The sequence below is a fragment of the Mobula birostris genome, chromosome 6 (genome assembly GCF_030028105.1).
Source record: "Mobula birostris isolate sMobBir1 chromosome 6, sMobBir1.hap1, whole genome shotgun sequence".
NCBI lineage: Eukaryota > Metazoa > Chordata > Chondrichthyes > Myliobatiformes > Myliobatidae > Mobula > Mobula birostris.
The window spans coordinates 165043889-165058090 of record NC_092375.1 but is presented as its reverse complement, the minus strand read 5'-3'; the positions used below and the strand labels follow the sequence as shown (position 1 = coordinate 165058090).

Below are 14202 nucleotides of genomic sequence, written 5' to 3'. Positions count from 1 at the left end.
CTCTCAACTTGCAGATAAAAACTTATCATATTATGGTCACTACCTCCTAATGGCTCCTTTACTTCAAGATCACTTATCAAATCCTGCTCCTTGCACAACACTAAATCCAGAATAGCCTTATCCCTGGTCGGCTCTCGTACAAGCTGCTCCAAAAATGCATCCCGTAGGCACTCTACAAACTCCCTATCCTGGGGTCCAGTACCAACCTGATTTTCCCAGTTCACCTGCATGTTGAAATCCCCCATAACTACTGCGACATTTCCCTTGCCACATGCCATTGTTAACTCCCTATTCAACTTGCACCCAGTATCCATGCTACTGTTTGGGGGCCTGTAGATAACACCTATTAGGGTCTTTTTGCCCTTATTGTTCCTCAGTTCTATCCACACAGACTCTACTTCTCCTGATTCTATGTCCCCCCTTGCACGGGACTGAATCTCATTCCTCACCAACAGGGCCACCCCACCCCCTCTGCCCACCTTTCTGTCCCTTCGATAGCATGTATACCCTTGTACATTCAATTCCCAGGTCTGATCCCCCTGCAGCCATGTCTCCGTTATCCCAACAACATCATAGTTACCCATTCGCACCTGAGCTTCAAGCTCATCCGCCTTATTTCTGACACTTCGTGCATTCAGATATAGAATTTTTAACCCATTTTAACCCATAGTACTGTGGTAGTATTGGTAGTGTTCTAATTTGTAATGTATTCCATTTACTGTAAATGCATAAGTTGTTAAACAGTAGCTTGTCTATCTTATACCTTTTAAATTATTTCCATGAAACTTTGGCTACTTGGGGCAGCTGGTTATTTGGATCAAAATGTGCTGGTCCTGTTGTGTCATAAACATGAGAAGACTTTATCAATTTGGACGAAGGATCTCAGCCTGAAATGTTGACTGTTTACTCTTTTCCATAGATGCTGCCTGGCCTGCTGAGTTCCTCCAGCATTTTGTGTGTGTTGCTTTGGTTTTATTGTGCCCAATTAACCAGAATCCACTGTAGTTACTCCTTCAAGCTTTCATGCACAACTATATATGTACAGGAGGCAAGTGGCAAGTCCTTCTCTCCCCTTTGTACTCAATTTCCTCCAACCAAATTCTCCATTCTGAACATGGTATACTTTTTAACTTACGTTCCACAGTGAGAAAACAGGAAGTCTTGAAGCCTTTTGCATCACAAGTATACATTTTGGAATCTTCAGGTTTGCAGTCATGAATAATAAGCTTTCGAACTCTTCCATCAGCAATGATCTCATGCTTCTTAGTTTTATGTATTTCCTTTCCATCCTTAAGCCAAATAACCTCAGCATTCTCTCTGGACACCTCACACTCTAGTGTAGCTGTGGCTTCTTCTTCAACTGTTTGGTCCTCCAAAGGTTTTGTAAATTCAGCTGGAGGCTCTGTGAAAAATATACAATTGAAAATTCATTATCAAATACACTGTGGTAGAAAAAACATAATATCATATTAATTTGAGTTGTTGCATCTTTTACCTTTAACAATGAGCTTGGCAGATGTTGTGAAGTCTTTAGCAGTGAGCTTAACTTCACCAGCTTCATTTAACTGAACGTTTCTTAGAGTGAAAGTGTGCCTTTTACCTTCCATGCGAGTCACAATCTAATCCAAAAATAAAAAATTCAAACTGTTAGCAAGTACAAATACTATTATTTGCCATATTATTAATACCAAAATAATCAGGTATTTTTCTCTAGGACAAACAAATTATCTAGTTCAATCTACCATTGTATTTTGATTCTGACTATTTGATAGATTTCAAAATGTAGGATTTACTGTAGATAACAATGCTATTTATAGCAAAAGGCTTCAACACTTCCTGTTTTCTCACTGTGGAATGCAAGTAAAAAGTACACCATGTGTACATTATATTTCCATACATTTAATTTTTTTAAGTTTCTTAAATATTTGAGCTAACTGTAGTATATTGCTCATTGTATGCTAATATTTTCCTTGTTAACAAATGAAGAATTGAAAGCTATATCAGTTAATTATATTTTATTTAATTATTCCACTTTACCATCTCAGTCTTTTTAGTATAATCTCAGTTTTTTAGTACTCCAAAATTAATAGTTCCTTTCATTGTTGTCAGTGAATGTGAATTAATCTTAAAAGGAAACTAAGGATCAAGGGTTAAAACTAAACTTGTTATCTTGTTCTATTTTGACAAGGCTAATTCCAAATTTATTTTAACCCAAGAAAAGAAACTTCAAGTATTGTAATGAATATATTGTGCATATCTATTTGCCATTTGAAAGATATGTATCTATTTTACATGATAGAAGGACCTTGCTTTACAAAAGAAAGTAGTCCTTAATTCTTCTTACATAATTATTTAAGAATTTTATTGCACAAGCTTCTATTGTTAATGAAAGAAGTAAGCACTTTTCACTGAGATTTTTTGGTTATTCCTTTTCACATCAAGTAATCTTTTGGAGTACAAACATTGAGACTTGATGTTCAAGACAAGAATAACAAAACATTATTGAAACATACAAAATTCTTTTTAGGTTTGCCAGGGTGGATGAAAGGATGATGTTTTCTGTGGCTGGATTGTTGGGAGGCAGTATTTACAACCTCAAAATAAGCAGTGATTCAGGATAAACATGAGAAGAAATTTCTTCACCTGGACAGTAATTAATCTTTGTATTTCTCAAACCAACATAGCTAAGTAGGCTCAGTCACTATATACAAAATCTTATTCAATAGAGGAAACCTGAAGGGATGAATGAATGTCCACCGCTTCCATTCGTACATTTTTTAATGTTCATAATACAAATTTTAGTGACTTGTAATCCAATAGAGTACAATGAGTCAAAAAGTCAGTATTATATGTTAAATACTGCTCATCAGCATTTAAGTGATTAAAATTAGCCACAGAAAGATCTGGTGAACTACACTGAACCCAGTCAAATAGACTGATGCAGGATTACCATCTACGTTATGGACATATAGTTCAGTGGATTTGTGGAGTAAAAACTCTTGAAGATATAGACAAAATACTTCTTTTAATACTTTTAAGATCCCCATGGAGTATAAAAGAATAAAGTGACAACAGAAAATAAATATCAACATACTCTTTCGCTGGGCTCAAGTAATTTGTTCTTCAAGAACCACTGGACTTCAATTCCTTCATAGGACAATTCACAATCAAAAGAAGCCGAATCTCCAGCAGTTACTGTCACATCTTTAAGGGGCCGGAGTAAGCTGATCACTCGAGCTTTAGATTAAAAAAAATATTTATATCTATTAGTTTCAGAAGAACTGTTTCTTTAATTTAAGATTCTTTATCTTAAAGCAATGTAGAGAGTTAAAGCAACTCTTTACCTCTCTACATGAACAAAGTGAATTTAAAACCTGTAGAACACTTTCTTTTTCCTCAAAAGCAATACACCCAGCATTACATCTCAGACGCATCATATTAATTGATCATAAACCTTTCTGTCATGCTCTAAACTTGCAAATTTGGTGTATATATGTAACCCAATACTTCCTATGGTAAGCCACAAACAAAGCATTGATGAAGGGTCTCAACCCAAAAACTGAAAAACTGACAGTCCATTTCCCTCCACAGATGCAGCTTGAGTTCCTCCAACATTTTGTGTGCTACCACAAAGTGTTGATTGGTTTTAGGTAAATAGCTTACAGCTGGTCAATAAATTCATGCCACTTTGCATATTCATTAGTCAAAGCCAAATATAATATTGGGAAATCTTAATGACATGAAGTGCGGCTTTTTTCTGTATTAATGACAGAACAGTAATGGAATACCTACCTTTGACTCTCAAATGAGCACTGGTTTTGGCATTCGCAGCCTGGAAATCAACTTCACCAGCTTGATCCATAAGTACATTGTACAATATAAGAAAATGTTTTGTGCCTTCCTTTTTGATTTCACAGTCCTAAATTATAAGTAAACAAAGATAAAGTTTAGGCTAGGAACACAGGAAAAGAAAACGTAACACTTAACTAATTTTCTAATGTTAAAACTCACTACAGAGGGATGTAAATTCTCCCCCTTTAGCTTCCAGTTGCCATGTACATCATCCTCAGAAATTTCTGTCTCGAAACGAGCAGTTTCTGTTTCTGTGACCTCAACACTGTACAATGGGCGCAATATCTTAATGTGACGTTCTGAAACAAAGTAATAGAAAATGATATTTCATTTAAAATATATTTATTTCACTTACTTAAAACGTCAGTTCTGAGTCATAGCAGTAAGCAATTCTAAAAAACACAGAATAATAGGCATTACAACCAATAAGAGAGCATACAGTTATTTTTACCTTCAATATTTAGATTGGCTGATGTGTTGTCTGAGCCACAGTCACAAGAATATTGCCCCTGGTCATTTTTCATTGCTCTTTTAATGATTAATATTCGCTTCTTCCCATCTGCTTTAATCTGAACATTCTTTGAAAGGATCAGTTCCTTCCCATCCTTAAACCATCTAACTGGTGCAGCAGATTTACTGATTTCACACTGGAATACAACTTCATCTTTTTCCACAGCTGTGTAATCTTGTAGTTTGTTTATAAAATATGGATCGCCCTCTAAAAAATTCAAAAGATGAGGAAAGTTGGAAACACTGAAGATTAAATGCAGCATTTTAGTTCAAAACTTAATTAGTAAATTATGTGTTTACATATATTTACCAAGCACTGTCAGTTTAGCCTCCGAACTTTTGTCCATTGCTTCAACCTTAATAATTGAAGTATCATCGATGGTCACATCCTTGAAAGTAATAGTATGGATCTTATTCTCGTCTTTCATAGTCACTGAACGACTTGGATGCAGGCGGACATCATTTTTGTACCATACAACTGGAATGTTCTCATGTGAAAGCTCAGCTACAAATTCTGCAGTTTCACGCTCTTTTACAGTCTGATCTTCAAGAGGTTTGGTGAATTCAAGTCGTATGCCTGTGAAAAACAAATTTTATTAACTTCACGCCTGATTATTAAGAAAGCAACTTTACCTAGTGATGAACTTATCCACTGTTAGTTTTACTTGCCTTGGATTATTAGTTTGCCACTTGTCCTCTTATCCTCTGCTTCAAACATGTATTTTGCCTCATCATCAAATGCAGCTTCTTTAATAGCTAACATGTGTTTTAGTCCTTCTGCTAACATTTCAAATTTATCACTAGGTTGAATTTCATCACTTCCTTTTAACCAGCGGAAAGTCTTGGCTTTTCTAGATACTTCGCATTCAAACTTGGCTTCGTCTTTCTCATAGACTTTCACATCATTAAGTGGTACAATGAAAGTGAGTGGAATTTCTGGAGGGAAATACAGCAAGTAAACTTAGACAGTTTGTATTAAATATTTAAAAAATCATGCTATTGTGACAAATAAATATACAAGCCTGAACAATAATTACTGAAACAGCAGAATAAAATAATATTTGTGGCTTTCAAGTGAATTTAAATTACCTTTGACTTTCAGAGTTGCTACAGATTTAGCATTTGCAGCTTGGAAAGACACTTCTCCAGAATCACTTAGCTTGCAGTTGTAAAGGGTCAGAATGTGTTTTTTGCCATCTTCAATAATCTCACATTGCTGTAAGATGTAAGGCAACCAAAATAAATTTGGATGATGTTCATCTATGTTAACAGACTGTGTAATCTTCTTACCCAAATATATTTAGTTACCTATGTATTTTTGAGCACTTATTAAAATCATGATTCTACCATGAAAGTAGTTAATTCATTAACATAATTCTACAATTGTAAAGTAAAATTATTTACCCCACAGTAATTCCAAAACCAAAAAAAAAAACAATATTTAATTCCAAACCAAATGAGGAAAATAACATACAGGTGAAAGTAGCAAAGTTTCGCCTTTCAGCTTCCACTGGAGATGGACATCAGTTTCTGAAATCTCCACTTCAAAACGGGCAGTTTCACCTTCAAAGATTTCTACGCCATGTAATGGGCGCACCACCTTGATGATGCGAGCTGTAATCACATTAATATTAAAAATTGAAGCGTAAACTGCACATTTAGAAACTATAACTAATAAAAAATATATAGATATTTATTCATAAAGTAGATACCTTCAATATTGACAGTGGCTTTTGTCTTGTCAGTTCCACAGTCACATTCATATTCACCCTGGTCTTTACTGTCAACTCTCTTGATAGTCAAACTACAGCGTTTCCCAACAGCTTTCACTGAAATTGTTTTTGATGCTTTGATTTCATTGCCATTCTTTAGCCATTTAACTGGTACTTCTTTGCTCACTTCACATTCAAGAGTGATGTCATCTCTCTCGACAGCAGTATAATCTTGCAACTTCACAGTGAAGTAAGGATCAGCCTCTGCGGATGAAAAAATAACTGCTAATGTTCTGCCTGAAGAAAGGTTGCTTCTCTAAGAGAAGATAACTTTTCAAAACTTCTCACTGAACATCAATAATAACATAATTCTACTTCTTAATATTTTCTTAACCATTACGTTAAGGACCACAAACAAATACATGGTGCCTTATCAATTAATAGCAGAATTTTAAAAATTGGTTTACTCAATACTCACCTAGGACAGTCAGATTACATCTTGAGGAGAGCTGAGCAACTTCTGCCCGTATTTGACATGTATCATCAAGAGTTACTTCTTTAATTTCTAATGTGTGCTTCTTCCCATCACTGGAGACCAAAGCTGTTCGGCTTGGATGAATTTTATTCTCATTTTTGTACCAAGTCACTGGGAGATTTTCATGTGAGAGCTCAATTTCAAAATGAGCTGTCTTACCTTCTTTGACTGTCTGATCTTTTAGTGGTGTAATGAACTTCAATCGCAGACCTTAAAATATGAAGTCATATATGAACAGTTAATATTACAGCAATTTAAGATAATGTGATTAATTATTCATTTCAAATACAAACATTGACAGGTAAACTGCTATTATTGCCAATCAATAAAACGAAAGATGCTGTAAATCTGAAATACAAACAGAAACTGTTGAAAACATTTAGCGAGTAAGGCCACACTTATGGGAAGAGAAGTTGAGCTCATAGTTTAGGGCAAAACACCCTTAATCAGAACTGGGAAAGTGAGAATACAAGTTGGTTTTGTATTGTAGAGAGAATGTACCTAGATCAAGAAAGGATGCATCTAGAACTGTTGTAGAAGACCAAAGCTCTAGGAAACAGATAAATTGTTATCTGAAGTTGCAGAATTCTGTTTTGAGTCCAGAAGGTCCTGAGGATGACTCAGTAGTGTAGCAATTAGTGTAATGCTAGTACAGTGCCAGCGACCTGGGTTCAATTCTTGCTTAGTGTCTGTAAGAAGTTTGTATGTGCTCCCTGTGGTCACATGGGTTTCCTCTGGGTGCTCCAGTTTCCTCCCACATTTCAAAGATGCATGGATCAGTAGGTTACCTGGTCACATGGGTGTAACTGGGTGCTGCAGGCTTGTTGGGCTGAAAAGGCTTGTTACCTTGCTATAGCCCTTTAAAAAAAGCTCCAACATGTTTTTATAGAAAAAGAGGTGATTTTCCTCATTAACCTATTAATCTACAACTTATACCCACTGTAACTGTAATCTCATCTTACTAAAGATATTTATTTTCACCAATCCATCTGCTTACTACCTCTTCTATAACTGAAAACTAATTTGTTTTCCTTACGTTTACAGTTCTAATAAAGGGTTTTCAATCTTAAACATTAATTAAGTTTCCCTTTTCACAGATGCTGCTGGACTTGCTGAGTTTTTCCACCAATAGTTGCTACCATTGCCTGCTAGCCTTAGCTCTTTACAGTTCCCTCTGAGTGCCACTCCAGCGATTTCAGGACATAATCCAAGTAGACACTTGACTGCAAAATTGATATTTTGCACTGAAGTTCTGCTTGCTTCCTCAAAGGAATTTGAAAGATGGAGCTCTTTGAAAGAGAGCAAGGGAATTTTTCCCTAGTTTCATTGCGAATGCTTATCATCAATAATGCAGTATATTTGGTCATTAGTTCTTAGCAGTTTGTGGGAAAATTGTGTGCTTCAGTAAGTATTTCTTTGTAATCTGAGACATTCAGAGCTCTTGAAAGTTACTAGGAAATGGATTTATGGTAAGTAGCATGTAAAGCCGAAATGGTCACTAACTATACAGTATATGACATACTTAGAATGATGAAACCTGAATCTTTAGAAAATGTCAAGCAAGGATGGCAGCAAAAATAATTAACTACTATATATTTATTGGAATAAAATATTTGAATGGTTCACGTAAACAAAGTTAGTTAAGTGCTGTAGGCATATTCAGCCAATCTGTAGTTTAAATATGTTAGGAAAAAACCTACCAGTCACAGTCAGTTTTGCAGTTGACCTCTTGCCTTCAACTTCAGCAGTATAATCTCCTTCATCATCAAAGGTTGAGTTATTGATAACAAGAATGTGCTTCTTTCCATCTCTGACTAAATCATACTTTTCACCACTCTTAAGTATGTCCGTGCCTTTCATCCACAAAATATTTGGAACCTCCTTGTTAAGTAGACACTCAAACCGTGCCTGGCGCTTCTCTGGAACAGTCACGTCTTTTAATGGTGTTGTAAAGTCGACTTCTAATTCTACAAAACATAGTTAGAGAAAGCTGTATTCATAAAAACTGGTCAGTCCATTTTTTGTGAAATTTCTTCATCCTTTGTTATAACAAAGAAAACCACTCTGAATTCATCAGGAATTGTTAATTACCTTTAACTCTCAAATAAGCAATGGACGTAGCATTGCGAGCCTTGAAGACAACTTCACCAGCTTGATCCAATTTGACATCATGAAGGACCAAGAAACGCTTATTACCTTCTGATTTTATTTCACAAGTCTACAAAGTAGAGATTACAATTTACTGTTTCTTTAAAAGAACAATGCCCTCAAATTTCATTTTTCAAAATAATGTTCTAAAATCTGGAGAAAAGCTTACAGGTGATGGTCGTAGAATCTCTCCTTTGAGCTTCCATTCAACTGGAACATCTTGAGAAATCTCTGTTTCAAATGTGGCTGTTTCTTTTTCATAAATTTCCACACTTTGTAATTCAGTAAGTATGTCTATCTCTCTGTCTAAAAATAGATTAAATGCATTTTTTCATTAAAGAGCAGAACTTACAGTACATCAGTAAAACCTAAAATATTTTCATGAATTCCTGACTTAAAGACCATTATCAAGCTCTGGAAGGGGAATCAGAACAGATAACTAAATATAGGTGGGTTATTACATGGATCAAATTAAAAATGAATATCTGTGGTAACCAGAGTTGAGTTAATGTTCAAAGCAAAGATGGTTTTAATATTTCTGACCATGTTGGATTGTTGGCTGATAAAATGAAAACTACTCAAGCACATTGTTTTATGGCTGTTTGTAGGTTGAAAATTTTTGAATTATTTAACTAACGGCAAGAATAATATTGATGGACAAAAAATTCATTATTTCTACAAAGGTCAAAAACTCTGAAGGACCATAGGACCATTGGGTGGGATGTACTGTTATCACTGCCTGCGAACTCTACCACCCCACATTCAATTGTTCCTGATGAAGAGGGTCAATCTGCACCATGGAGACAAGGTCATTGTATAACTATGCTTCAGATGTTGCTATGTAGAGGTATTGCCCCTGGACACCTTTAAAGCCTTTGACAAATGTCAAAGCTGGAGTGAAGCTTTGACATTTACCAAAACCCATAAATAAATTGAACAGCTTTAAATATGTTAGATTAACACGTTTTTAAAAATTTCTCTTTGTAAGTTAAATAGTTAAAAGAAAAATCTTACCTTCTCAATACTGCAAGTCAGTAATTTCTCACTTACTCAAGATTATTTATATAATATAACATTTATCTGTATATATAGCAACGTTTTCTGAATCAAGCCTTGAAAAGTCTGCAAGTACATTCTTTCAGCTTATATTGTAAAAGCAGCTGGAACTGCTGTCAGGATTGATGCAGGCATCAGATTAGAGTCATCAAGTTTTCCTCCATCCCTAATGTCCTTGCATTGTCTCCATCCTGAAAAACTGATGGTCCTGAACATCTGGTGACTAGTGCAAGAGCTGACACATCTACAAGGCCAACTGCAACAATGCACACATACAGTACTGCTCTTTCTGATTCTTTCATTTCTACCATCTGGATGACCATGGGTAACAGATGCACTGCAATGCCATCGCCTCAGCAAGTTCACTGAAAGTCACACTTTAAATTCAGCTTGGGAAAATATCTTCATCATCATTGGGTTAAAATTGTGAAGCTCCCAACCCCAAGTCTGAATGAGAAGCTCGATGATAAGGACTGTGGTGGTTTACGGTGTTAGCTCATCACCACCTTCTCAAAGGCAGTTGGGATAGCTAATTAATGCTAGCCTTACTAGCCATGGCCACATCCATTAGCATGTTAGAAAAACTGCAATTATGAATTTAACCAAAACTTATGGCAAAATGAATTAAAATTAGTAAACCTATAATTATTATTAATATAAGCCTAGCTAGTAATGTTAGAAGTTGAATATACATTACTGCAAGTAACAGAAGACTGACCATCAACTATCAGATTGGCCGTAGAAGCCTGCCCTTCCACTTCCACTGTGTATTCACCAATATCTTCTGGGGCTGCATTCTTCACAGTGAGATTAAGAATTTTGCCGTCTTTCTTAATTTCATATTTTGCATTGGGTTCCATTGGAATCTCTTCTTCACCTTTGAACCATTTGATACTTGGTGTGTCTTTAGCAATTACACATTCAAAGGTAGCAGTTTCCTTTTGTCTGACCCGTTGGTCCCGGATAGGTTTGACAAACCACTTCCTGACAATCTCTGGAAGATAAAAAGATAGGAACTAAAACCAGTCCTCAAATGCTCATTTCTTATTGCTTCACTTATATAAATCATCCACGTGATTGGGGTTTCCAGCAATTCTACTCTTGGTTCATCCACTTTTACTAACCTTGTACGGTAACTTTCCCTTCGCATCTTATATTTGCAGTCTCAACAGAAAACACTCCAGCATCTTCGAAATCAGCACTTGAGATAGTAATGGAACGCTGCAACCCAATGACGCTAATTGCGTATCTGGTCTGTGTTTCATCAAGTGGTTCACCATCCTTCTTCCAAATTACAGGTTTGTCTTTTGTCAGCTCACAGGTCAGATATAAGGGCTGTCCTTTGAAGACAGTAATTTCCTCGTCCAATGTTTTAAAGAAGGCCACTGGTAATTCTAAAATAGTTTTGGGAAAATAGAATTAATTAAATTGTGCACAATCTTCAGTAATGTTTATTGCTTCAAATTGAGTGATTTAGATTATATTGGCTGTTAAAATAAAACAAGACCATAAGACAAAGGAGCAGAAGACAGCCATTCGGCCTATCGAGTCCGCTCCGCCATTTTATCATGAGCTGATCCATTCTCCCATTTAGTCCCACTCCCCCGCATTCTCACCATAACTTTTGATGCCCTGGCTACTCAGATACCTATCAATCTCTGCCTTAAATACACCCAATGACTTGGCCTCCACTGCTACCCGTGGCAACAAATTCCATAGATTCACCACCCTCCAGCTAAAAAAATTTCTTTGCATCTCTGTTCTGAATGGGTGCCCTTCAATCCTTAAGTCATGCCCTCTTGTACTAGACTCCCCCATCATGGGAAACAATTTTGCGACATCTACTTTCATGCCTTTCAACATTCGAAATGTTTCTATGAGGTCCCCCCTCATTCTTCTAAACTCCAAGGAATACAGTCCAACAGTGGACAAATGTTCCTCATATGTTAACCCTCTCATTCCCAGAATCATTCTAGTGAATCTTCGCTGAACCCTCTCCAATATCAGCACACCCTTCCTTAAATAAGGAGCCCAAAACTGCCCGCAGTACTCTAAGTGAGGTCTTACCAGCACCTTATAGAGCCTCAACATCACATCCCTGCTCCTATACTCTATTCCTCTAGAAATGAATGCCAACATTGCATTCGCCTTCTTCACCATCGACTCAACCTGGAGGTTAACCTTAAGGGTATCCTGCACGAGGACTCCCAGGTCCCGTTGCATCTCAGAACTTAGAATTCTCTCCCCATTTAAATAATAGTCTGCCCATTTATTTCTTCTGCCAAAGTGCATAACTTTACACTTTCCAACATTGTATTTCATTTGCCACTTCTCTGCCTACTCTCCCAATCTATCCAAGTCTCTCTGCAGGTTCTCTGTTTCCTCAGCACTACCGGTCCCTCCACCTATCTTTGTATCATCAGCAAACTTAGCCACAAAGCCATCTATTCCATAATCCAAATCGTTGATGTACAACGTAAAAACAAGCGGCCCCAACACGGACCCCTGTGGAACACCACTGGTAACCGGCAGCCAGCCAGAACAGGATCCCTTTATTCCCACTCGTTTCCTGCCAATCAGCCAACACTCTATCCACGTATGTAACTTTCCCGTAATTCCATGGGCTCTTATCTTGTTAAGCAGCCTCATGTGTGGCACGTTGTCAAAGGCCTTCTGAAAATCCAAATATACAACATCCACTGCATCTCCCTTGTCTAGCCTACTTGTAATTTCCTCAAAAATTTGCAACAAGTTTGTCAGGCAGGATTTTCCTGTAAGGAAACCATGCTGAGTTCTGCCTCCCTTGTCATATGCCTCCAGGTACTCTGTAACCTCATCCTTGACAATCGACTCCAACAATTTCCCAACCACCGCTGTCAAGCTAACAGGTCTATAATTTCCTTTTTGCTTCCTGGCCCCCTTCTTAAATAGCGGAGTGACATTTGCAATCTTTCAGTCCTCCGGAACCATGCCAGAGTCTATTGACTTTTGAAAGATCATTGCTAATGCCTCCGCAATCTCCACAGCTACTTTCTTCAGAACACGCGGGTGCATTCCATCTGGTCCGGGAGATTTATCTACCTGTAGACTAAAACTTCAGCTTCCACAGTACCTTCTCTGTCGTAATTGTGACTGTGAACACTTCTCTTTCCTGACACCTTGAGTGTCTGGTATACTGCTGATGTCTTCCTCAGTGAAGACTGATGCAAAATACTCATTCAGTTCCTTCGCCATCTCCTTATCCCCCATTACAATTTCTCCAGCATCATTTTCTTTCAGTCCTATATCTACTCTCACCTGTCTTTTACTCTTTATATACTTGAAAAAGCTTTTAGTATCCTCTTTGATATTATTTGCTACCTTCCTTTCATAGTTCATCTTTTCCCTCTTAATGACCTTCTTAGTTACAAATGGTCAAGTATTTAACTGACTAGTTTAGCTTAACAATAACCTTAATTTCACTGGTTCATATATCAATGAACAGTCTCATTTTTGTTCTCCATCAGACAGGAATGAAAAATACCTTGTACAATTAGTTTAGCTGTAGACGTTTTTTCTTGCTTGCCAAGGCGGCCGACACAGGTATATTCACCCGTATCTGAAAGCTGCACATCAATGATATTCAATTTTCTATCCTTGCCATCGGAGGTGAATTTATATTTTGGACCTTCTCTTATAGTGCCCCCGTCCTTCATCCAAGATGTTAATGCCGTAGATGGGGAAATCAGGCATTCAAATGTAGCAGATGAACCTACTGACTCTGCTTCTTCCAACACAATATCTTGTAACTCTTTGACAAATTTCAGCTGGACTGCTTTAAGCTGGAACCCTGCAAATGGTGGTTCCTCTGAAGGTGGCCTCCCTCCACCTGGTTTAAGTGGCTTCTTGTCTCCTTCTCCAGGTGATGGTGTCTTTCTCGCTAAAATTCAAATTTGAACATAAATAGATTGGATTTTATTAGTTTAATTGCATGCTTATGGAGAATGTTTTATGGGAACGAAACATTTAAAGGTCAGTTTTAGTTGTTAAAGTTCAGTGATGACTAATGAAACAAAATTCTGAAAATTTGGTCTTCGTCCTTCTCAGAGGTTAACTAGTACATGAAACCCAGCATTCAAAGACTATGCATTCCATCATGCGATAGTAATTGCACAGCAAAATTACACCCCATTCAGCTATTTTAAAGTTCTGTTTGAATAGATCTACAATATAGTCTTCAGATATCACTGAGTAATTTTCAGTAACAACGAATCTACACAATCCAAAACAATGCATTTTGCACACAGAGGACGATAGATGCATTAAAGTATCAAATCTAATACTGTGATCATGATCTAATTATAGAACATATTAGAAATTTCTTCTGCTTACTTCTAGAGCAATTCTTCC

The 14202-nt window shown here is 36.9% G+C and overlaps 1 protein-coding gene across 1 annotated transcript in view; it reads right to left on the bottom strand.

Moving 5' to 3' along the window:
- ttn.2 (titin, tandem duplicate 2) overlaps positions 1-14202 on the bottom strand; it is a 391135-nt gene that overhangs the window by 115763 nt on the left and 261170 nt on the right. The window contains exons 144-161 of the mRNA XM_072261778.1: positions 13337-13732; positions 10938-11207; positions 10532-10807; positions 8927-9063; positions 8701-8827; positions 8310-8576; positions 6553-6819; positions 6075-6338; positions 5837-5976; positions 5452-5578; positions 5032-5298; positions 4673-4939; positions 4304-4570; positions 4012-4151; positions 3793-3919; positions 3095-3237; positions 1496-1619; positions 1136-1402 (exon numbers count right to left, since the gene is read on the bottom strand). Coding sequence (XP_072117879.1) covers positions 1136-1402; positions 1496-1619; positions 3095-3237; positions 3793-3919; positions 4012-4151; positions 4304-4570; positions 4673-4939; positions 5032-5298; positions 5452-5578; positions 5837-5976; positions 6075-6338; positions 6553-6819; positions 8310-8576; positions 8701-8827; positions 8927-9063; positions 10532-10807; positions 10938-11207; positions 13337-13732 — 3873 coding nt within the window. The remainder of the gene's footprint in view (positions 1-1135; positions 1403-1495; positions 1620-3094; positions 3238-3792; positions 3920-4011; positions 4152-4303; positions 4571-4672; positions 4940-5031; positions 5299-5451; positions 5579-5836; positions 5977-6074; positions 6339-6552; positions 6820-8309; positions 8577-8700; positions 8828-8926; positions 9064-10531; positions 10808-10937; positions 11208-13336; positions 13733-14202) is intronic.